The 23,342-nt window shown below is 38.0% G+C and overlaps 1 protein-coding gene across 3 annotated transcripts in view; it reads right to left on the bottom strand.

Annotated features, from left to right (window-relative positions):
- Positions 1-2,080: 2,080 nt before the first annotated feature.
- SDHA (succinate dehydrogenase complex flavoprotein subunit A) overlaps positions 2,081-23,342 on the bottom strand; it is a 33,063-nt gene continuing 11,801 nt past the window's right edge. For all 3 annotated transcript variants that reach the window (XM_089532406.1, XM_089532407.1, XM_089532408.1), the window contains 9 exons: positions 21,962-22,086; positions 17,193-17,361; positions 16,103-16,298; positions 15,700-15,871; positions 12,923-13,041; positions 11,887-11,998; positions 10,220-10,350; positions 7,605-7,718; positions 2,081-6,232 (listed from right to left, as the gene is read on the bottom strand). In XM_089532406.1, coding sequence (XP_089388532.1) covers positions 6,146-6,232; positions 7,605-7,718; positions 10,220-10,350; positions 11,887-11,998; positions 12,923-13,041; positions 15,700-15,871; positions 16,103-16,298; positions 17,193-17,361; positions 21,962-22,086 — 1,225 coding nt within the window. In that variant the 3' untranslated portion in view covers positions 2,081-6,145. The remainder of the gene's footprint in view (positions 6,233-7,604; positions 7,719-10,219; positions 10,351-11,886; positions 11,999-12,922; positions 13,042-15,699; positions 15,872-16,102; positions 16,299-17,192; positions 17,362-21,961; positions 22,087-23,342) is intronic.

The following is a 23,342-nucleotide window of genomic DNA, read 5'->3' on the forward strand; positions in this document are numbered from 1 at the left end:
CACACACACACACACATATATATCTTCCATCAATGATGATGAATAACTCCATATATATATATATACACACACACACACACACACATATATATCTTCCATCAATGATGATGAATAACTCCATATATATATATATATACACACACACACACACACATATATATCTTCCATCAATGATGATGAATAACTCCATATATATATATATATATATACACACACACACACATATATATCTTCCATCAATGATGATGAATAACTCCATATATATATATATACACACACACACACACATATATATCTTCCATCAATGATGATGAATAACTCCATATATATATATATACACACACACACACACACATATATATCTTCCATCAATGATGATGAATAACTCCATATATATATATATATACACACACACACACACACATATATATCTTCCATCAATGATGATGAATAACTCCATATATATATATATATATATATATACACACACACACACACACACACACACACACACACATATATATCTTCCATCAATGATGAATCATCTCTTATCTTTTCTGCGATTGCTTTTCTAAATAAAACATATCCTTGTTAAATAAGAGCCATGTTTTAAAGACCCTGCTAAAGCCATTTGGTCAGACTACTGACATTTGTGAAGTCGAAGGCTCTCATGGTCGGCATCCATAGTTTTTTTGCATCTGTGGCGAAACGTCAGGAAGAAACTCTGCTAGAACATGGCCACATAGCCCGAAAAACCCACAAAAAACTACTGACGTTTGTTGTGGTGCTAAGCTTCCTCCCACCCCTCCTGAGGCGTTAGTAAGATGGTGAAAGTCATACTAATGTAAATCAAGCAACCACCTTGCTCTTCCTTCGTATCTGTGGCGGATCTGGCCCAGATATCAAAACAAACCCATGGGATCTCAAGTCCCATTGTCCTTAATGGTGGTGCAACATGCATGCGCTCGTTAAAATGGCCACACGCACATGCTGCCATTGGGGATAATGGAGCTTGCCGTCCACAGATGCTTAAATCTGCGGATGGCAAACCCTCAGATAACAAGGCCCAACTGTGTTAAGTGTAGTCATGCTCATTAATTAACACTCGGTGCAGGTTTGTGTGTTCATGTCCCCACTGCATTTTTCTGATGCCAAAAAAATCTGAATTTGAAGAATATGAAATAAGAAAAACTGAACATAAAAGGGTATGTAGAGAAAGACTGGAATTGTCCCAAAATTTATGGTATGAAAACAGTCATAAATCTGATGTAGAGAACTCAATACACTTTATTGATTTAATGAGTATACAGATACTAGATAAATCATGTTGCTTTTCTATGAAAAAAAATAATGGATGCTCTGTTATAATTTTATTATTTCAAGTTAGAGACTTGACCAAGAGAAAACAGAGGGAAACATTGTTTACTTTGTTAAATTGACTACATCTGTCTAGGGAGTTAAACTGTTAATCTGCAAGTTTTGAGATCACACCAGTTTTGTTTTGTCATGTGTTGGGTTACATAGTAGTGTATGTACATTAGTGTATGGACTGTTCCTTTTTGTGATTTTAATGTTATATGTGGTTGTTACTGTCTGAAATGATAATATTAAAAAAACAACTGAACTTTCCCTTGTAATCTTTAGATTCAGTTCTTTAGATTTGGAATTCAGTGTGGTTGGCTTATTCTTCAGGTTATTTCTCTCCTCATGGGAGGGAGGAGGAACAATCTTAGGCCTGTTACAGACTGCCAAAATAAAGCTGCTTCGGGTCTCTTTGGAGGTATGATGTTTAAATGATGCATGCACCCTAACAATCCGGAAGCTGCACCAAAGCTGTACTCCAGTGCTTAGGAATGGAGTGTGGCTTTGGTGTGACCTCTAGACTCTTAGGACCCATGCATCATTTAAACAGCACACCTCCAAAGAGACCCGAGGCAGCTTTATTCTGGCAGTCTGTAACAGGCCTTAAAGACTACTGCTTTTTCTTCTGACTAGAAACTGAAATGCAGAGCTGGCCATGTAGGGAGCAAGAAATCCCAGTGGTCCAAGGGGCATTCAGGAAAAGAAAAGGCACCAGGGATCACATTGTGAACATACAGTGTTTAATGGAATAAACCATTAAGCTAAGTTTTATTCATAAAGTATATAATATGAATAAATGTGTAAGAGAATCCACAACACTAGAGAATAATGCCAATGTACACTCAGAAGCATTTCGATTGTCAAAGGTACAGTCAACTACTGAAAGGCAAATACTAAGCCTCCATTGTTTGTTACCGGAGGAAGGCAAGCCATAAGTAACATTTCATCTCTTTGAGAGATCCTGAGATCCATAGTTACTTACACTAGGAGCTGGTGTAATGCTCTGAGCAGCCCCAATGCAGTTATCAATCCAGATACAATGTGATGCAACATTAAGGCGCCAGCATGAGCAGATGTAGTCTGTGATAACATACATAGTGCCAGACTTAGAAGTGTGAATGGCACATAGATTCAGCCATGCGGAAAGGTGTGGGGAAGGAGCTTGTAAGACAGAATACTGCTACATACCACCTCCCCATTCTGCATTTCTGATGGATACCAACAGCCAAAAGATGAGTTCTACAAGATCAAACAAGAGCCACCCCTTCTGTTTGTCTTTTATGTGTTCCTCAACACCCCCTGCCTGTCCTCACATTTTGGGGGGAACTAGATCTTGTCCAGGTGTTGTAAAGTCCATGAAACATCACTGATCACAAACAAACCTTTTCATTCCCCTGAATCTAAACCGACTCTCCACTTAACATTCTCAGGTTCCATTAGAGGTTAACAAACTTTTGGATCCCCACAGAATTCTCATGGATTAAGTGTGTAAAGTAAAACCTTTGTCTGTGCTGCCCACTTCCAGGACCTGCTTCTCTAAGCCTTGTGGTCTGCACTGGTTCCACTTCCCTGCTTTTCGTGTTCTTCCTTCAGGATAGGTAACTGCACACCCTCTTCTGAATCTTTATGTCTACTATTCTATTTTGCTCCTCCATTTGGTTAGCTGTATTTTTGCTTGGATGAATTATCTGTGTTTATGTGCTCTTTATATTTCTTCCAATCAAAGTTCATTATACGTTCACAAGCCTGGGGTCTCTTATCAGTTACTACCAATATAGCTGCTTCTGGATCCTGCAAATTACAGTTATGTTAGCCCTTCTCTCATAGCCAAGTCGAGTGTTTCTCAAACTGAATAAAGATAGACTGCTGCTGTCAGTGGAGGCGCCACTAGCTCCACACATTTAGGGTAAAACTGACCCAGTGAAATAATAGGATGGTAGTCATTTAAATTGCATTGATTTAATGGATGTACTTTAGATACTCAAAACAAAATACCAAGAACTTTCTGTTGTCCCTTCAACCTTTGTAAGTAACTTGCCATACTGATGTGTCACCATCATACAGGAGAAAGCCAAGTTGCAGCACTCTGCTGGAGTAAATAAAATATATTAATAAATGGCTTTAAAATAAATTATTGCCAAGGAATAGAAGCTGTGTATCTTGCTGAACTACAATTAATCTTTCATATGCTGGAAATCACAGAAGCAAAAATCAACATCTGGAACACCACACATTCTCCATCCCTGATCTGAAAGTTGCCCACCTAACCCTGTCTTCGTCTGTAGTGTCACTTGATTTTATGAGGGATGCCATCATATCAGCTAACACCATTTGGACACTGGGTGACTCACAGTCACCCACAGACCAAATGAGACCTAATAAGAGCTGATGTCCTTCTGCCTATTGTAATTGAAAAGCTGTTTTTAAGATGAGCAGCGTTCCATGCACTATGTTGTTGCTGTGTGCTTACCAGTATCCCTTTGGGGTGACCCTAAGGTAAACTTATCATGGGGTTTTCTTGTTAAGATTGGTTCAGAGGGCATTTGTCCTTGCCCTTCTCTGAGGCTGAGAGAGTGTGACTTGCCTAAGAACACCCAGTGGGTTTCCATGGCTGCATGGAGATTGAAACCCTGGTCTCCAGAGCTGTAGACCAACATTCAAACCATTACACCATGCAGGCTCTCTTCATACATTTTACACAGGTTTTTTTTTAAAAAAAGCTGAATACTTGACCTAGAAAAAGAAAGAAAATGAGGTTTCGACCCAGTAATAGCAGCTGATTCAAGCATTTTCTATTTACATCCTTTTTTTTTTTTACAAAGAATAGCTGATACATAGTTTTGCCCTCCTAAAAGGTACATATGTAAATATGGATTGGATAATGCTTCATTACTGTATATACCAAGCAAAGGTAGACTATGCAAACCTCAAACAATAACCAGCAATAAACTCACAATGCAAAAGTGGCCTTAAACTTTTAATGTGCAAAGCAGGAGTGTGTATTTCTAGATGTTACAGAATGAGGACTCGCAACAGTCCCTACCATTGCTATATTGGATAGGGCTCCATGGATTTGAAATCCAGCAATATCAGAAGGGATGCACAATTTCCTCCTCTGATATAAAAGGCGCGATAGCATTTTTCTATACATAATTGTGTTCCCAAACCCTGAAACACATACACTGAATAGCACAGCCTCTCTTCTTTCTCAGATTTAGCAACTCAAAATTAAACAAGGACAGGTTAACATAACCCTCAATTTGTAAATAAAATGTTTGGCAGGAGTAATTTGCCAGATAGATGACCCGTTTATAGACCAGAATATATCTGCATAAACAGAAATCCCAGGTGACAACTGTGTGGCCTCCTGGATCATTATTGAGCTGTAACTCCCAGCATTACTTTCAATAGCACTGCTAAGAACTGCAGTTGAGCAACTTCTAGAGGGCTACACAATTTCCAGCTCCTGGTAAAAATACATGACAAAAGATCTGTATTGTTTCACAAGTATTATCTCCAGATACAAAAATGGTAAGAAATTTACTGCAAGTCAAAATTTCTTCAATGAACTAAATAAATTAGGATAAAAAATGTTTGAATATTTAAGCATATAAACCGAAATATGAACCAGGGAAGACTGTTCTCTTACTAATTTTGTGTGTGTGTTATATACAGCATGGTTAGGAGTTAAAATGATTATTTAACAAATGATTATTTAACCAAAGCGAGATACAGACCGCCCTGGTTTGCTCCGCGAGGGAGCCGCAGCAGCCAAACCGCGCGGGTCTGTCGCAGAACAAAAAGAACCCGCAAAAAGCAGGTTCTTTCTGTGGCACGATTGTGACGCTGCAGTGCAGGATGTGCAGATGCTAAGCGTCCATCACGTCAAAATGCCGGTGCCCATGTAGACAGGGCACCGCCATTTTTTGCTCCCAGTACGTACTAGGCTAACCCTAGTATGTAATAGGGTTAGGGAGCGTATGGATGGTGCGCGCTCCCTAACCCTACTACTGCCGCCGCCGCCACACTACATTTTGCCGGTATGTATCCCACCCAAATCACCTTTTTTTGTGCTATGTGGAACTCATACTTTGCTAAAAAGGTTTACTCTGCATATTCCACAATCCTAATCCCAGTAGCATTATTTTGTATATCAAAAACATGTTCAGAAGTTTTTAGGGAGATTTTAACATACTATTTCCCTGATGATAGAAGATATCTTTTTTTTCTGCCTATCATGCTACATTCTTAATACATTGTACACAGCGATAATTTAAAGCAGCCTTCCCCAATCTGATGTCCTACACATGTTTTAGATCACAATTTCTCTTACATTTGAACATTAGTCATGTTGGTTAGGACTTATACACTGTAGGGAACCAGGCTGGAGAATTCTGACCTGCAGTATTAAGCATATATGTCAATGAAGTATGAAATGAGGATGCATTTGGGAGATTAGCATTTGTATTGACACAATTTAATCTCTTTCGAGCTCCAGATAGTCATGGAAATTGAAAAACTGCAAATATACTTTTCAGAATGAACTTTATATAGCCATGCCCAATAAAAAATGAAGCCATTGACCAGAATGCAAAGCTTCCTTATTGTTGCAATGAAAACTGCTGCAGCCATGGATCAACAACTGTCTGGTAAAGTACTCTCACACTTACACCAAGAAACTTCCAAACAACATCGAAAGTTGAACTAAATCCACTAATATGAGTGAATAGCTAGTGGAATACGGATAGGAGCAAACAGCAGGTAGAAAGCAGAATTAAATTCACTAATAGGAGCGAATAGCAGGTGGAACTGTGGCACAGTCTTCTTCATTCAGGGTTTTGTCAATTACAGGTCTATATTCCAGCGTAACCTTAAAAGGAAAAGAGAAAGTCCCAGTTAAAAAGCTGGCTGTATTCTGAAGTAAAACTAATGCTATTATTTTGTCCACTTATTCTCTCATGCATCTCATAACAACTTAAATAAGACATTACTACATGCTGACATGTTTAAATATTTATTTTAACAAGTATTTAAGTGGAGGATAGAGATTAAGACTATGGAAGAATAACTCCTTCAAGATCAAATCAAGTTTTCTGCAAGTCAAAGCTGCATAAATTCTTGGTATGAAATGGTCAGATTCCTTAAGACTAGAGTGAAAGAGTAACATTCAAAAGGGTAACAAATCTGTGACCTTCCTGATATTTCTGAAGTACAGTTCCTATTGTCTTTTATCATTAGTCATGCTGCCTAGGGCTGATAGATAGTAGAGTCCAGCAACATCTGAAAGCACTATAGGTTACCCACTAATCAATTTTAATCCAAATACGATTGTTGGACTATCACTCTGGAGATCAGGGTTCAAATCCTCCCTTAGCCATGGAAGTCCACTGGGTGACTGGGCAAGTCACACACTCTCAGTCTTAGAGGAAGGCAAAGACAACCCTCTTTTGAACAAATCTTGCCAAGAAAACCATATGATAGGGTCACTGGAAGTTAGAAATGACTTGAAGGCACACAACAACATATGTCTTAGGCTCACAATGCAAAGCAACTTTGTAGCGAGCATTTAACAACATTAGGAAAATTACTTGTTTGGACTATAGTTTGCATAATCTCTCAGAGAGGATGGTCATTAACTATGCTCTGGCCTTTGCTTACACATCCACACCCCACAATGAAGAGGCTTTTCCCACAGTGTACCCCTAGCATATACAATTCCCTCTCTAACAACTAGTGCCAGTTTGGCATGCCAGACTCCTCTATAATCCAGGCATCTGAGCAAGGAAAGGCAAATGCTTCTTCCCTCTTTTCCATGGCCCAAAAGTAGAATGGCTAGAATTTAACTTTTATAAGAAGGCTCTGAACATGTTCTGTTGTATCCACTAGAAAGGGATTTACGGAAAATGAATTTGAGCCAGATGGTTGCAAACACAACTAATTCAGAAAATCAGAAAGTATTAACATTTCTTCCCCAGGATTTCCAGTTTAGTTTTCTTGTGGTTAAGCACTTTTCAGTGCATAAACCAGAGCAGCGACTTCCAAATTCTCCACTTAGCAGATGCCCACCAACCACACATTCAAGATGATTCATTAATTTATGTGAAGTGAGGCCAAGAATGCTGTGAGCATCGCCGGTAAATCTCAAAAGCGTAAAACAAATGAAGTCTTCCATCTACATTCTATTGTAAATCAAACCTCTCCCTACTAACAATAGGATCGATAAATTTTAAAGGCTCCCATACCTTCCCAGTCTTGGCATCTACATAAGAGAGGGTGTGCTTTCTCCAATGTTGTTCAAATGTTTTTTTCTGTTGTCCTTCGATTGGTTTAGAAAAATCATATTCATCTATCCTAACCTAAACAATACAAGTATGAAATAAGAGCAAAAGCTTGTAAGTCACATTCAGAAAATATTAGCAATGTTTTAAAGCAGCATTAAACATTTTATAATACTACAGAAGTTATTTTCATTTATCTATTCAAATAAGGGAGGGCAACTTAGCAAAGGCCAATTTCCCATCCCCAAACATGCTTGCATGCCAAAATATTTACTGTTTCCCACCTTTTCTCCTTTGAAATGGTGACCAGGAGTGACACTTTCTATCACCATTTTGGTGGGAAAACAGCATGAAAGAAGTATTTAAGGGGGTGGGGAACCTGAGGACTTTGAGGAGTGCTTTTTGTGTGTTTTGGGCATGTGTTTGGGAGGTTTGGGGTGTGATTCTTGTGCAAATATTAGTCCCAAACTATGATGGAAATAAAATTAACAACACATTTTAGGGGGTTAGGAGTGGGCTTTGTGGAACTGATGGGGTGTGTGTGCAGATTCTGTACTTTCTCTACCTCTATATTATAAGCATAACTACAATCAAAGACATACAACAATCTTCACAGAGACATCTTGATAGGCTCATTTTCAAATGAAATTGGATGTGCTGTCTTCTCAGAATTGCACACTTTTAAAAAAAAGAGCACTGGCTGCACAGCTGGGCCAACCCCACCAGCACAATTTATTTGGAAGTGATCTTTCAGAGAGACACCGATTGACTTGGGATAAGACAGTGAGAAGCAGCTAAGGCGGCACAAGAAGCTTCTCCCTTACAGAAGAGTTAATGAGGTAACTACAGTAAAGCATCTATATATGAGCAAATCTAGTTTAATAACAATGTACCCCCTAATACTGAAACAGAAGCTAACATTTCACTGGGTAGAAATGTGTCAGTATCGGTTTAAAAAAAAAACACAACAGTTCTCAAAACTTTTTGAACCCAGTTATCCCTTCTGAACTTCCACTGACTTGTATTCTCATCCTAAATAAACATACTATTCCTCAGGGCTTGAGTATTTATTAAATAATAGCACTAGAATTGGAATAGAAATTGGTATCTTTTACTGACTACATATACAACTCAGAAAGAACTATTCCTTGGAACAAGGAGTAACTGGAAAATATTTTATATTTTATGGCAGTCACATCATTAGGGGGATGTGAGGTATGTGGACAACACCAGGGTGCACCCTAAGCAGGGGTGACACCACCGCTCCTCAAACATCTGCCTTTGGACAGAAACATGCTGTGGTATTCACCTGTGTCCCTTTGAAATGCTGAACAGATGGGGTGAGGCTTAGTGGGGGGGAGAAAGGAGAGTCCCCCAGTTTTTAATTTTTAAATGTCTACATTTTAAAAAAATTCTTCAAAAATTCACATTTTACTGAGTCAACCACGTAAAACTATATATATATAAAAATCCATTTGTGACGTGCATATGATACAGTAGTTTAAAGGTATAATTTTAATTTTGCTAACTGTTTACATCATAACGATTACCATTACATTCAGTAATATATAGGAATTACAATTAATGAATAACATTAGTACAAAAAACCATTACTAAGGATTCTGTATGGTGCAGTATAGGGGGGGGGGTGACACCACGGGTTACCGCACCAGGTGGCACCAAACTTAGTGACACCACTGCTTTATGGCAATAAAAAATTAAAGGTGAACCAGGAGCAATGGATGCAAGCTAAAGGAAAAGAGATTCTGCCTCAACATTAGGAGGAACTTCTTGACAATAAGGGCTCTTCGACAGTGGAACACACTCCCTTGGAGAGTGATGGAGTCTCCTTCCTTGGAGGTCTTTAAACAGAGGCTGGATGGCCATCTGTTGGGGATGCTTTGATTGAGAGTTCCTGCATGGCAGGGGAGTTGAACTGGATGGCCCTTGTGGTCTCTTCCAATTCTATGATTCTAAACAAGACTGATCACACGTTGGTTCTTTTTTTAAGAGTTTAATTCATTACAGATGAATTCATCTGTAAGTAAAAGAATTCAACAAGAAAGAGGAGTATTGGGCCATTGTGGTCTCTTCCAACTCTATTATTCTATGATTCTAAGACATGAGGATAAGTCAGTGAATTTTTTTAATAATTTCATTGGGACTATAATGAAACCTGTGTAGACATAGCCTTACATGATTAAATTGCAGAATTCTTATTCTTTAGCATTACCAAAAACATATAGCCTTTTTCAGTACTGTAAAATTGTATTGCTTAAAGATTTCCAATCTTACCTCAGGAAAGATTTTGCTTAGGCAAGAATGAATTTTGAGAATGGCTCAACTGAAAGGAGAAACATGCATAGTTGTCTTGTAAGCATCAACAAGATATTCCTCACTGACCTAGAGAAGCCAGCAAGTGTATAAATCAGGGGTGGCAATCATTCATCCCTCCAGATACTGTTTGATTGCAACTCTCATCAGCCTGAGTCAATGATAAGGAATGCTAGGAAGTGAATTTAACAACATCTGAGCACTGTGTAATTCTCATCCCTGGTTTAAAGTTAACATACACATACCTTATAATCTTCCCGAGCGTGAGCACCACGTGTCTCTTTCCGAGCTTCTGCACCATAAATAGTTTGCAAAGCACAGAGCATCAGGTTCTGTAGTTCCAAAGTCTCCACTAAGTCAGTATTCCAGATAATACCTGGGGTACAACAAATGGTTTGAAAATAAATGTAGGTGGTCTGGGGATATGAATCAGTTTTCCCTTAGTAATATGCAGTAATATCAGCTCACAAAGTAAGTAGATAGATAACCTACTGTTTATGGTCTGAGGTTACAATTTTCAACATTTACCTAGGAGTAAACACCATTAAACACAATGGGATCAAATTCTGAGAAAACATGCATGGCATCAAACTGTCAGTGCAGTTTCTCCTATTAAAATGATCATGTCACAGTTTGAAAAGCTGTCTTCTATGTAGTTTAGTAACTTGTAGCAAATTTCAACAGTGCCAATTTATATTTTGTGCAATTATTTAAAGTTTTTGTTTAGTTTTTAAATTCTCATCACAGTTGGAAATGAGTTTCCCCTCTGAGTGGACAATTCTATCCCAATATTGAATATGCATTCCACAGAACACTGGGATTCCCTAGGAATCAAGCACAACAACCTCCCTTAGGCTAACACAGGGGTGTGAACTGTGGAAGGCCAGGGGCCTATATCAGTTGCCCCAGGAGAACTTGGAGAGCTTCATTCCAAACACACCCAATCATGTTAAAAAACATTTTTGCCCCCAAATAACCTCTAGGGCATAAGGGGGCAATCTCACTATATTTTGGGGTCCTCTTGTGCATCTTGGTTGCATCTGCACTGCAGAAATAATCCAGTTTGACACCACTCTAACTGCCATGGCTCAATACTATGGAATTCCAGGAATTGCAGTTTGTTGTGGCACTAGAGCAGAGCCCGAGAAGGAGCCTTAAGGGGATTTTTCTGAAGCAAAAAAGTTTTGAACCCTGGGGAGGTTGGTGTGTGTGTGCAGAGGTCCACAAAAACAACTTGGGGACTGCAAGTGACTTTGCCTGTCACTGGTCAAACAGATGGGTCAGCACTGTTTAAAAACTAAGGTTATGTCAAATAATCCCCATCTAAGAAGTCAGGTTTTTCTTGTACCTTAGTATAGATTTTCTTTCTTTCTTCATATTTTTTTTAAATACATGCAATTCCTGGACTTTTAAAAGAATTAATTTTAAAATGTGTTGCACAGAATCTTGGGATTATTAAGAAGCTAGGGCTCCTCAGTGAAGAGATCAGCAATAGTGGACTACCTACTAAAAAGGCCCTTGCTCACTGTAATGTGACATGACTGTAAGCTCAAATGGGCCACCAATGAGACAAAGAGGACCATCTCATGTCCCACCTGAACAGAGTATACATCTTTAAACATCCTGCAAAAACTGTGACATGTAAGTTAAAGTGGACAGTGTTCCTGAAAGTTGAAAGACTGAAAATGTATGCTTGATATTTGCCAAATGGATACTTTGAAATGTCCTATACTGAACACTGGTTGATGACCTTGATACATTTTTCTATAAATATATTATCTTATTATTTGCTTTAGAATCAAAGCTGATGCTGAAAGTATTTGCTTAGTTGCCACAAAGCCTTTTACTACCAAGTTTTTAAACATTTGTAAAAATGCTACAGCACAGAATAGTAATCTACATCTAGATGTACCTCTGTCAAATGTCTTCAGGTCATCCATACTGCTATAAAGGCTGGAAATTTTCTCACAACCTTCCTGTAAGACAGGCCCTGTACGAAATACTGCAGCATGGCTCTGCATTGTCTATAAAAATAGCAACATCAAGGAATACACCTTTTCAGTTTCAAGAAGAGTTAAGAAAATAACTTTTGTTAGATATTTGCACAACAGTTTAACTTCCTACAGTTTTCAAAATACTTACAGTGACTTGTATCATAATATCTCTGAAAACAGGCAAATAACACTTAACCATTCCATAATTACATAATCATGTTGACAACACAACCTTCTGCAGAATATTTCTGTTCTCTAAAATGGCCTGAAAATGTCAGATTAGTGTTTCTGAGTGTGTCAGTTTTCACAACATTTATACCAGTTGAATTATGTGGCTGCTACTATATACCATCAGAGTCTCTATAAAACACCTTTTAGACTCTGTACAGGATACAAATCTTTGTCTAATATACAATGAAAATCTCTAGTCATCAAACCACTAAAATAAGAAGTGTGAGAGAGTATTGTCAAGGCTCCGTACAACAAATTAAATTTCTCTTGAACAATACATTACCTCTTCAGTCCTCAGGGAGACACACATAGAAGTAGCTTATATTTGCAGAGAAATACCACACTTGTATCCTGCAATTTTTCCAAGGAGCATCACTATTGCAACCCTTTGAGCTAGATTAAGATGACTGACAAGGAAGGGTAGAGAGGAAATTTTGAGCCCTACTGTGATTCAGTGGCTACTTTGCTGGATTTTGATTCCAGTGTGACTCCCTGCTATCATATCCAAACCCAACAATCTAGCCACTAAATCACAGTAGGATTCAGCCATTTGCCATAATTTAGGTTACAGATTAAACTTTAACCTGAGTAATCTTTTTGGAAGGAAAAAGTACATGTTGGAAGTTTAGAAATGCAAGTTTTAAGTGAATACATTAATCATTTGCTCTTTGTTCACAATACATTTTATTACAACCTCCTCTCAAATAAAATAATATTTCTTACTTTTTGCATATTCAGCCTGAGTTCGGATGTTCTGATGCTTCCATTGGCAAAGCGCAATTTGTCCAAATTTGCTACAGATTCTTCACCTGCATTTGGTTTAATTGATGGAACTGACTCCCCTAATCAAAGTAAACAGAAGTATTGTTTAACTGTATATAAACCTGCAAAAATTAGTTCATAATTATTATTGATGTTGACATTTATTAGGTATCTTCTTCTTTAAAAAGTCTCAGGGGGTCTTAAAACTATTAAAATATTCAAAACCCTGGTGGCGCAGTGGTTAAATGCCTGTACTGCAGCCATTCACTCAAAACCACAAGGTTGCGAGTTCAAGACCAGCAAAAGGGCCCAAGCTCGACTCAGGCTTGCATCCTTCCGAGGAGGGAGCTAAAATGAGTACCCAGACTGTTGGGGGCAAAGTAGCTTGCTTGCTAATTAGCTTACTTGCTGTTCACCGCTATGATCTTTGGAATAGCGGTATATAAATAAAACAAATTATTATTAATTATTATTAAAACATAAAACGACAACATATCTGTAACATAAAACTCTAACTCCCTTCTTCTCTATTGTATGCCTATAACAAGGCATTATTCAACTGACATAGTTTAGGGCAGTGGCAGGCAAGAACAGGAGGTCTAGGAACAAAATTTCTGCTCCTGGGACCCCCCTCCAGGAACCATTTGGACTTTCAAAATGGCAAGACAAAACAGAACAAAAACAAACCAAAAAACAAAATTCAAACATCTAGAAGTCCACTTCTGAGTTTTAAAAAAATGAAATTTTTAAACCTTAAATAAAACAAAGAGGGCTCTGCAACCTATTTATATATGAACCACCTTCATATTAGGCTTCAAGGAATAATAATTCACCCTGGGAGGGAGCAATAAAAAAGGCAGCCTGACGGAATCTGTCGGCCACATGCAACCCCAGGGTTACATGGACCGCTAGTTTACGGAGACACAGAAAAAGGAACCAGTACTTATCAAGTCTTGTAAACTTGTAAAACAAGTTATTTCTGTCTCAGCTCCCCCCTGGGATGCTTGGTGCCCCAGGTGAAAAAAACTCCAAAGTCTGAAGAGACACTTCAAAGTGCATGGAGACAGCTCTGAGTGAGGAGGGGCCATGTATTTGCAAAATTCCTCCCACCAGTTTGGGGGGAATCTGGTTGAAACTCAGTATTTTCAAGTCACCAAACGAGCCCCATTTCTAAGTCTGCAGGCTCTTTCTCCCCATTACATCTCAAGACAATGTGCAGATCACATGAATTAAAAATCAAGAGTTCCTCTCCACTTTTTGTAATATTTCCCCTCATAAAGACATCTAATTATTTCAAATGTTTGCACACTGTTTCCTTATTTTTGTTGGCCTAATATCACAATATGGATTTTGGAATACAGAAAAATGTTTCACAGACATTAGATTATATAATCATTATATTCCATTATTTTCCCATCTACATTGGCTGCTAGTCCATTTCCAAAAGCCTGATTTAATGTGCTAATTTTAGCCTTTATGGTCCAGACAACATGGAAACAGATTACCTGAAGGAATGCTTCTTCTCATATCTCCCTACCCATACACAAAGGGCATCACCTAAGTTTCCATATGCTTCAGATTAGGTGAAGTGGGTTGCTAGAAGAAAGGATCTTTTCAGTGGTAGAGCTTTGTCTATTTAATGTCCTCCCTAGAGAGGCTTAACTGGTACCTACATATACTTTTTTTCAGCACCAGGTGAAGGACATTCTATTTCCCCAGACATTGTAAGAATTCCAATTTAGGGTTCTAGGTTGTAACACCCTTCCATTTTGCTGCTTGTTTCACTTTAGCTATGTGTGCACTAGTGCTTATTCATTGCTGCTTTTATCTTCACTCTATTACATGTTGTCTCTAGTTTGCTTTAGTGCTCTTAGTTTGTTTTTAATGTCTTGTATGTCACCCAGAGAACTTTGATTATAGAGATGTCTAAAAAAGCAATAAATATATTCTTCCTACACAACGATTTCAGGTTTTGCCACAACTGGGCACACTTATAGAGTTGCACAAGCTGATTTCAGTACATTGAAACCAGAGACATTTGCTCTTAATACTGGGCTTTAGTTGTTGACTACAGATGAACATCCACACCTGCTTTAAATTGGTGGAAGAAAAACTATTCCGGCTTGTACTTTCTTGATCTTACCCGCTAAGCTAAACCTGAAGGTGTCTTAAACTATTCCTCATTTCTGTATTTATCATAAGCTATATAGATTGTTGAGAAGAGGCTATATGACTGCCCTCAGTGCTTTTAATGTAGTTACTAGAGACTGGTGTAATGACTGAAATGTCAATATATGGCTGGTGAGATCGAAGTTGAAATTCAATCATGAAGCTAGGTAATCAATCAAAATCTCTCAGGCTAGCATACTCCACAGGAGTATTAGGAGGATAAAATGGGAGAAGAACAATATACTTATGATCCTATGTACTCATGCTTCTATCTTTTCCTAGAAGAAAAGGTGGAATACAAATATTGTTCCTGTTCTCATTGCTAATTAATAATGATAGTACTGTAATTCTGATAGTTATAATGGGTAAGAGATACTGTTGAAACTATGTAATTCTCACAGGCTCTGGTCAGTACATTACATCAGGTTGTACACTTGCATTATGCCTTCATCATCTTTAGACACAAGCTGTTTCCTGGGAACGTAATCAAGTCTTTGCAATTTCGAAGTTGAAGTGTGTCAACCTTACTTAAGAAATGCAATACGAGTAAAAAACAAGAGAAGACTTACCAGGTTTGCAGGATTCTGCAATGCTAAGAGCGCATGCTCGACCAAAGACTACCAAGTCCAAGAGAGAGTTTGCTCCAAGACGGTTAGCACCATGAACAGAGGCAGAGGCTGCTTCACCACAAGCATACAAACCAGGTACTATTTGATCTTTGCCATTCACATGTGTAATCACCTGCCATTGAAAATAACAAACACAAGCATGGCACAGTTTCTTTACTGCAGTAAAAAAACAACCCTGTTTTCCAGCACTAGAAAAGAGGGTAATGATGGCAAGGGGGAAGCAACAGGGGCGAGGGAAAGAAAACTGAGGATGGATTTATCACCAGATTAGCCGAAAGAAACAAAGCCACAGCGGTCCATTAATACAGATCCTCCCTGAATATAACTATTTATGAAAAATTACCTGCCCTTTGTAGTTTGTAGGGATACCTCCCATATTGTAATGTACAGTAGGCAGAACAGGAATAGGTTCTTTGGTGACATCCACACCAGCAAATATCATAGCAGTTTCTGAAATCCCAGGAAGACGTGTTGCAAGCTGCTGAGGTGGCAAATGGTGCAACTGCAAGAACACGTGGTCTTTCTCAGGTCCACATCCTCTGTTATTAAAAATAAATAAATAATGTAGCTATAGCTTATTCATAATTCAGCCTGGATGCAATCCTGTTAATTAACCCACTAACCTATCTGGAAAAAGCAGTAGTCATAGCAACATGAATTTGTTGAACATCTCCCTGACTTGTAGTAGTTTCTAAAGTTTAAAAACATGCATATCATTCTTTAGGATTAGAATTAAAATCAAGATTACACTACAGAAGCATGGGCCTGTATACATGCCTTTTTCTCTTCCTTCACATACATCCCTGCTTTGGTGTACACATCCACACAATATTCTTTCTGTAGCAAAGGATGAATTGTCTTACTAAAAGTATATGTTTAAGATATGCTTGATCATCTAACATTGTCTACAAATATGAATTTCTAGACATGACTCTCTCGCATAGAACTATGTATATCTACAGGCCAGTCATGATCCATTCTACAAATATTCTCAGGAAAATCATATCAGGGTGAGATCTTGATGAAGCTGACAGAACCTAACATTCCATGGCTGTATTTATGTGTAGGTGATATAAATACTCAATTTGGCAGGAGAAGTAGGGGTGTTGGCTTTTCAGTACATCCCACAGCCTATCAATGGCCATTCTGGTTGTGGAAGACAAGGTTATGCTAGGAAGGGCCAGTAAGCCAGCCCATTATACTCTGGTCAAACAGGAAATACCTTGGCTAAAAGGGTAACGGATACCTTATTACACAGTCCTGTACAAAGCACAACTGCTGGCCTAAACAGAAGTTGTGCCCGCATAATGCCCCATGGCATTGTTCTTTAAAATACAGCAGTCTTTCCAATTTAAGAAATTGAGAAACCCAGGCACCACATCTATAATTACATTCACAGAAGTGGCAATTACTGTATATACAACCAGGCTTACCTTCCTTCACGGATCTCAATAGTCATGGAGCGAGACACAACATCCCTTGAAGCAAGATCTTTGGCAACTGGCGCATATCTCTCCATAAACCTTTCACCTTCACTGTTGATTAGAATGCCTCCTTCACCACGACAGCCCTCAGTAATAAGGCAACCAGCTCCATAGATCCCTGCAAAACCAGAGGTCACCTTGTTAATTTTTTTACAGTTGACACATGATCAGCTTCTCTGGGCACTCTTCCAGTTCTTGAAAGATGTTGTGTTATACATATTTGGGCTCCACACAAAAACAAATTTCTCTACTTTCTTAATCTTTTCACAGCCTTTTCTTAATCCTGAAGTTAATCACCTCTTTTCTCTTTCATATACACACACCCCCAACAATTTAGCAATTTAATGCATGAATCTGATAAAGTCAGCACTAGCCCAGAGAAGGATATCCTGTACTTTTTGCCAGTCCTTAAGGTACTACAGGATAGTGATACAGCACATGAACAAATCTGAGACATTTTTTTGCTAGGTCCAGAAGAACCAGCAATCGCCAAAGGCAGAGACTTCAATTCTGAGATACTGCAATTATTGTGAATTACATTCCCAAGACAGCTTCCCATTTGTTCAGGTGCACAGTACATAAACCAGCTTCCAAGATAGTGGTAAATGATATAGCCAATATGGCAATTATTTCTCATAGTTATGATCTCAACAACATATAAAAGCCACAGCTGCATGAGATAATCTCATAGCAGTAATGCAGAATGGAAGTGAACCACTGAAAGCAGAGGATATTAAAAACCCTATTCTCCAAGGACCCTAAGGAAATAGACCAAGTCCACAAAAGCTTATCCTACAATGTCTTCTACACAGTTAGTCTCAAAGGTGCCACGAGATCCAAGATACAATTCTCCAATATTCAGATTATCATTTTAATGTATGCATTTCTTGTCAACTGTAATGTTTCTCAACACAGTAACTCCCTAAAGTTGTATGCTTGAGAAGTGTGTATGCCACAGAGATAATTACTCATCATATAAGCACCCTGCCATGCTTCAAGGCAGCGATTCCCAAAGAATGCAGCATATCCCCCTGGAGCAGAGGAAAGAACCAGGGGGACAGTGAGGGAAAATGGGACGGTGGTGGCATACAGTCAAAGGAGACCCATTGAATCACATAAACAAGCCTTGACTTAACTAGTTTTACTGTTTCAGTGGGCCAGCTTTAGTTACAACTTAAAGGGGCTGTCTTCTCAATCTTTTGCTTTTCATTATGGGTAGGAATTCACAGCCCTGGGAAACTTCCAGAGTAGAGATTGCTTTTTATTTGCTACAGTCATAAAGTACATTAATTGTAAAAGCAGTATAAATGGAACTATATCAAATATGAAATTATTTGTCTTTAAGAGATCATATGAGAAAAAGAGACTGTAAACTTTGGCAGAATGGAAAGATTGGTTAAAAGTTATGTCTGCAAATAAGAACAACAAGAAATGGAGTAGTTGTTTACATAAATCAACCATTACAAGCTAAATTGATATTTGAAACAGGACAAGGTAAATGTTTAATTGTAGAAACCAAATGGAATGGTAAGATAATGTAGTTAAAGGACATTTATGGTTCCAATAATGAGAAATCAACATTTTATTAAAGTTTATTAAGTAATACATCCAAATTGGATCTACAAACCTGATTTGCACTTATAATTGGCATGTCAATTGAAATAAAGATAAATGTTCCAGTAAAGGAATTAAGGAAGACTATCTAGAATATTATTTAAATATACAGAGTATTTTGGATTAATAAATGGTTGAAGACATTTATTTATTTATTTATTTATTTATTTATTTATTTATTAATTATGCTGCTGTTCTCCCACAATGGGACCCAAGGCAGCTCTCAAATGTAAAAGAATTAAAACCCACCAGGACACCTTAAAATCAATTAAAATATTCTCAACTAAAACATTATGTAGTTAAATAAAAACATAGAAAAAGTTAAAAAATAAATAACACACACACACCAATAAAAAAGACTCCTTGGTACAGCTATATATTATAAGCCTACTTAATCAAGAAGGTTTTTGTAAGTAAGTGAAACAAAAATAGGGAGAGGGCCTGCATAGCCTCTCATGGAAGTGAGTTCCAGAGAGTGGGAGCAGCCACTGAGAAGGCTCTCTTTTGTGTCCTCACCAAATGACCTTGTGATGGTGGAGGGACTGAGAGAAAACCTTCCCCTTAAGTTGCCAGTGAAGCTGTCTCAACAAGGGAATTATATGCTCCCTATAACTGGTCCCGTTCAGCATCCTGCTCGCTGCATTTTAAACCCACTGAAGTTTCCAAATAACTTCCAAAGGCAGCTCCATGCAGAGTGCATTACAGTAGTCCAAACAAGATGTTATTAAGGAATATGTCACCACAGCCAGATCTGACGACTAAAGGACCGGGCACAACTTGTACACTAGTTTTAGCTGTGCAAATGCACTTCTGGCCACTGCTGAAACCAGAACATCCAGGCTGTGAGCCTGAGATTTCAGGTCCAATCTAATCTGTCTAGCACAGGCAGAATCTCTATTCCCTGATCTGTCTTTTGACTGATGAGACAGGAAAGGAAAAAGAAATCTGTGACATAGGTTAGGAAAGGGTATTAATATGCAATGGATAATTTGCTCCTGGATTCAGGTGAATAGTAATAAAACAAAATTGTTGACTAAAAACATGTCCTCAGAAAAGAAAAATGAAACATGGGAAAACAGTACATTTATCCCTTTGGTAAAGAATCATAGTTATAAAAGCAAACGTTTTGCCAAGGCTTTTATTTTTCTTTAAAATAATCCCCTTTATAAGAAAGAGAATACATTTTCAAAGAATTGTAGAATCATAGATAAGCACCATCCAGCCCAACCTCCTGCCAAGCAGGGATATGCAATCAAAGCCTGCTTTTGTGCAATTGCAGAGAGAAATCTTCAGATCTGTTGGCAAGCTAGGAAACCCAGAGAAATACTTAAAACAACGCATGAGGCTAAGGGAAGGTATGGCTCGGGAGTTCCTAACTTCAAATTGTATTACAGGCCTGCTGTTTTGTATGGTTGAAGGAATAGCTATTGATTAGAGATCAGAGATGAAAGACTTGAAGGTCACTATTTAATATTTAGGTTGCATGGCTATATTTGGTATGACAAAGTTAAGGTACATACTGAATTAAATAATCAATGTATTAGAAAGAGTCTTTTACAAATTTGCCAGCTCACCACAGGAAGCTTTATTTTTAAAGGAAAGCATGGATTACAGATTGGAAATTTTATACTGGAATTTTATAAAGAGCTTCTGTACTTTGAACAAGACAGCTGGAAGTTTAAATCAAGAGGGATGCTTCTGAAGGAAGGTAAAGATCTTAGTTGGTTTGCTTATATGCATCTTAAGGATAGGTATACTTAAGATAAGAGAAATCCAGTAACAGAGATAGGAGAAAATGAATTTTGTTTAGAGTTGTGTAAAGACAATGAACATGTAATTCATAAAGTGTACAAATGCCTACAGTTTTTTGTGGGTTTGTCGGGCTATGTGGCCATGTTCTAGCAGAGTTTCTTCCTGACGTTTCGCCAGCATCTGTGGCATCTGTGGCTACCATCTTCAGAGAATGTTTGCCACAAAAAACTATGGATGCCCGCCATGAAAGCCTTCAACTTCACAATGTATAAATGCCTTAAGAAATTAGAGACAGAAGATGAACATGAAAAAGAGTGCACAATAAGGTGAGCCCTTATGTATGGGAAAAAATGGGGCCCAAAGACATGTTGGAGAAGTCCAGAGGTCCTTCTTTCATACATGGTGGACTTGTAAGAAGGCAGAAAATTATTGGTTTAAGATTTATATTAAGTTTTAAAAATTCAAATGTAGACTTTGTAATTTCACCAGAAATGTTTATGTTGGGCATTATTATCAGCAAAAGATTATTGTTTGCACAAACCTGGAAATGGACTGAAACACCGATGACAGAAAAATGGATTAAGGCAGCTGAGTTTAGCCAAAATAGTCAGGTTAACACAGGTTTTTAAAGGATAAACCAATCAAAGTTTTTTAAAAAAGATAGGAAACTCTCACAGACTTTTTGAGTAACAAGAAATATAATGATTTAATAACCTGTGGTTATGGTTATTATTAATTCTAATAGGAATATTTAGTTGGGTCTGTAATGGTAAAATAATGAGTTTTTTCTGTATTTTTCTTTTCATTACAGTTAAAATGGGTCTGCGATCAGAGCCCTACTGTGTTTTAGTTATATGTTTTCCGCCCTTCATTTATTTTTCTCCTTTTCTTTTTCTTGCCTCTGTCTTCTTATTTTTGTGTGTATTTTCTTAATGTACTGTAAATCATTTTTATTTTGTTGTACATTAAATTGTTAGTGTTAAAAATAAATAAATAGCAAAAAAGAACTAAAACTATAAAGATCAAGTTCTTTTAAACTATAATTTATAAACTTTTGCAACCAACAGGTAGGTAATTTGTTGAACCTAAAGCTGTTATGCTGAAAATAAAACACAACACTTACTTCATCTAAAATATTTCTATTTTGAGTAGAGCAGTCAAATGACTAGTTTTGAGCTTTTCTTTTACATTTAAACTCTTTGGTGTTGACAGATCAATGAAATATTATTTTTAGCAATATAATTTGGGTATTTTATCTGTGTTTCTTTGAAAAGAATTCAAATAGAAGAAATAATTAAAACTGTCCACATATTAATAATTTGTTATCTGTAACACTTCAGGAAAACTGTTACCTGTGGGATGGAACTGCACAAATTCCAAATCCTGACAAGGCAGACCTGCCCGGGTGACCATAGCAGTCCCATCTCCAGTACAAGTGTGAGCAGATGTACAGCTGAAGTACGTGCGCCCATATCCTCTAGAAAACAGTTCAGAATTAGAACCTGCTCTGTACAATTCCCAAAGATTTCATGAAAAATAATCATCCCAGTCTATGTGGCTCAATCACACAAAATATCTTCCCTGAGATTCTAATATTTCATAAATAATTAGTTCAGAGCACTGAGTTATATCATTTAGTAATAGTTCGTAGTGATTTTTTTATTGCAGAATAGGCCTGAAACAGATGGGCAGGAAATTGTGGCTTGTGGCTGCTTTGGGCGTGCGAACAATGCATTTCCCCAGAGTGTCCAGAAGCTGCACGGAAAGTGCACACGTCTGGAAGAAGCCGGCCAAAAAGGAATAGCAAAAAGCTGCTCCTTGCTGGTGGCCCCTTGAGAGTCGTGGTAGCGGCTGACTTCGGGACCATGGCATCAGGTCACCACAATCAAGCAGAGGCCACTCCAAGCTGCCAGTCTGCACGGCTCCACAGACATCCTAAAACCACACTGAGCACTTAACTTGGCTCATCAATTTCCTTGTAAAGAATCTGCCAAGGAGAGCTTGTTTGGAAGTGAGACCGCTGACCCTCCCTCTCAAAAAAATAGCTAGAAGTTGTGACGATTCTGGTAAACAAAGGGGTAAATCAAGAACAGAGATATGTTACAAGGAAAATACAAAATCTTGTATCTCTTTCAGTGATTTTAACATTTTTAAAGGAAAAGTCAGGCAAAATAAATCTTTCATGTGTTGTAATGTAATAACATATGCATAACATCCAGTAAGAAAGTTTAAACTCTTCATTGGGTCCAGATATAGTAATATTTAGATCAGGCCCACTGAAATCAATGGATTTTCAGTTATTGATGACTAGTCCTACAGATTTCACTGAGCCTAGCTAAACCTCTGACTTTAACATCAAAATAGTGTTTTAAAATTGTGTAATTGAGTGAGAGAATTAGAGTTTGGGAGATTCTCAATGAGTATTGGGTCAGAACCATTTCACACTGAGGACTACCTTGAAAAGTGTTGAACTAGAATACTGTATACAGAAAAATAAAAATTAGACTGGATGGTGCAATATACAGTCCGCCCTTCCCTTATGCGGGAGATCCGTTCCAGACCCCCCCGTGCATAAAGGAAAAAACGGGGGAGTGTGCACCATTGTTTTCTTCCGGTGTGGCTTCCAGCATAAAACGTACCCACGTATAATGCGGGCGCACTGTACTGTTCCTTCCACTTCTCTGTCTGAGGCCACAATAAGAACAAGCAAGTACAGGTGATACATTAAAATTG

The sequence above is a fragment of the Sceloporus occidentalis genome, unplaced genomic scaffold, assembly GCF_023333645.1.
Source record: "Sceloporus occidentalis isolate IW3139 unplaced genomic scaffold, rSceOcc1.0.p SCAF_7, whole genome shotgun sequence".
In the NCBI taxonomy this organism is placed as follows: Eukaryota; Metazoa; Chordata; class Lepidosauria; order Squamata; family Phrynosomatidae; genus Sceloporus; species Sceloporus occidentalis.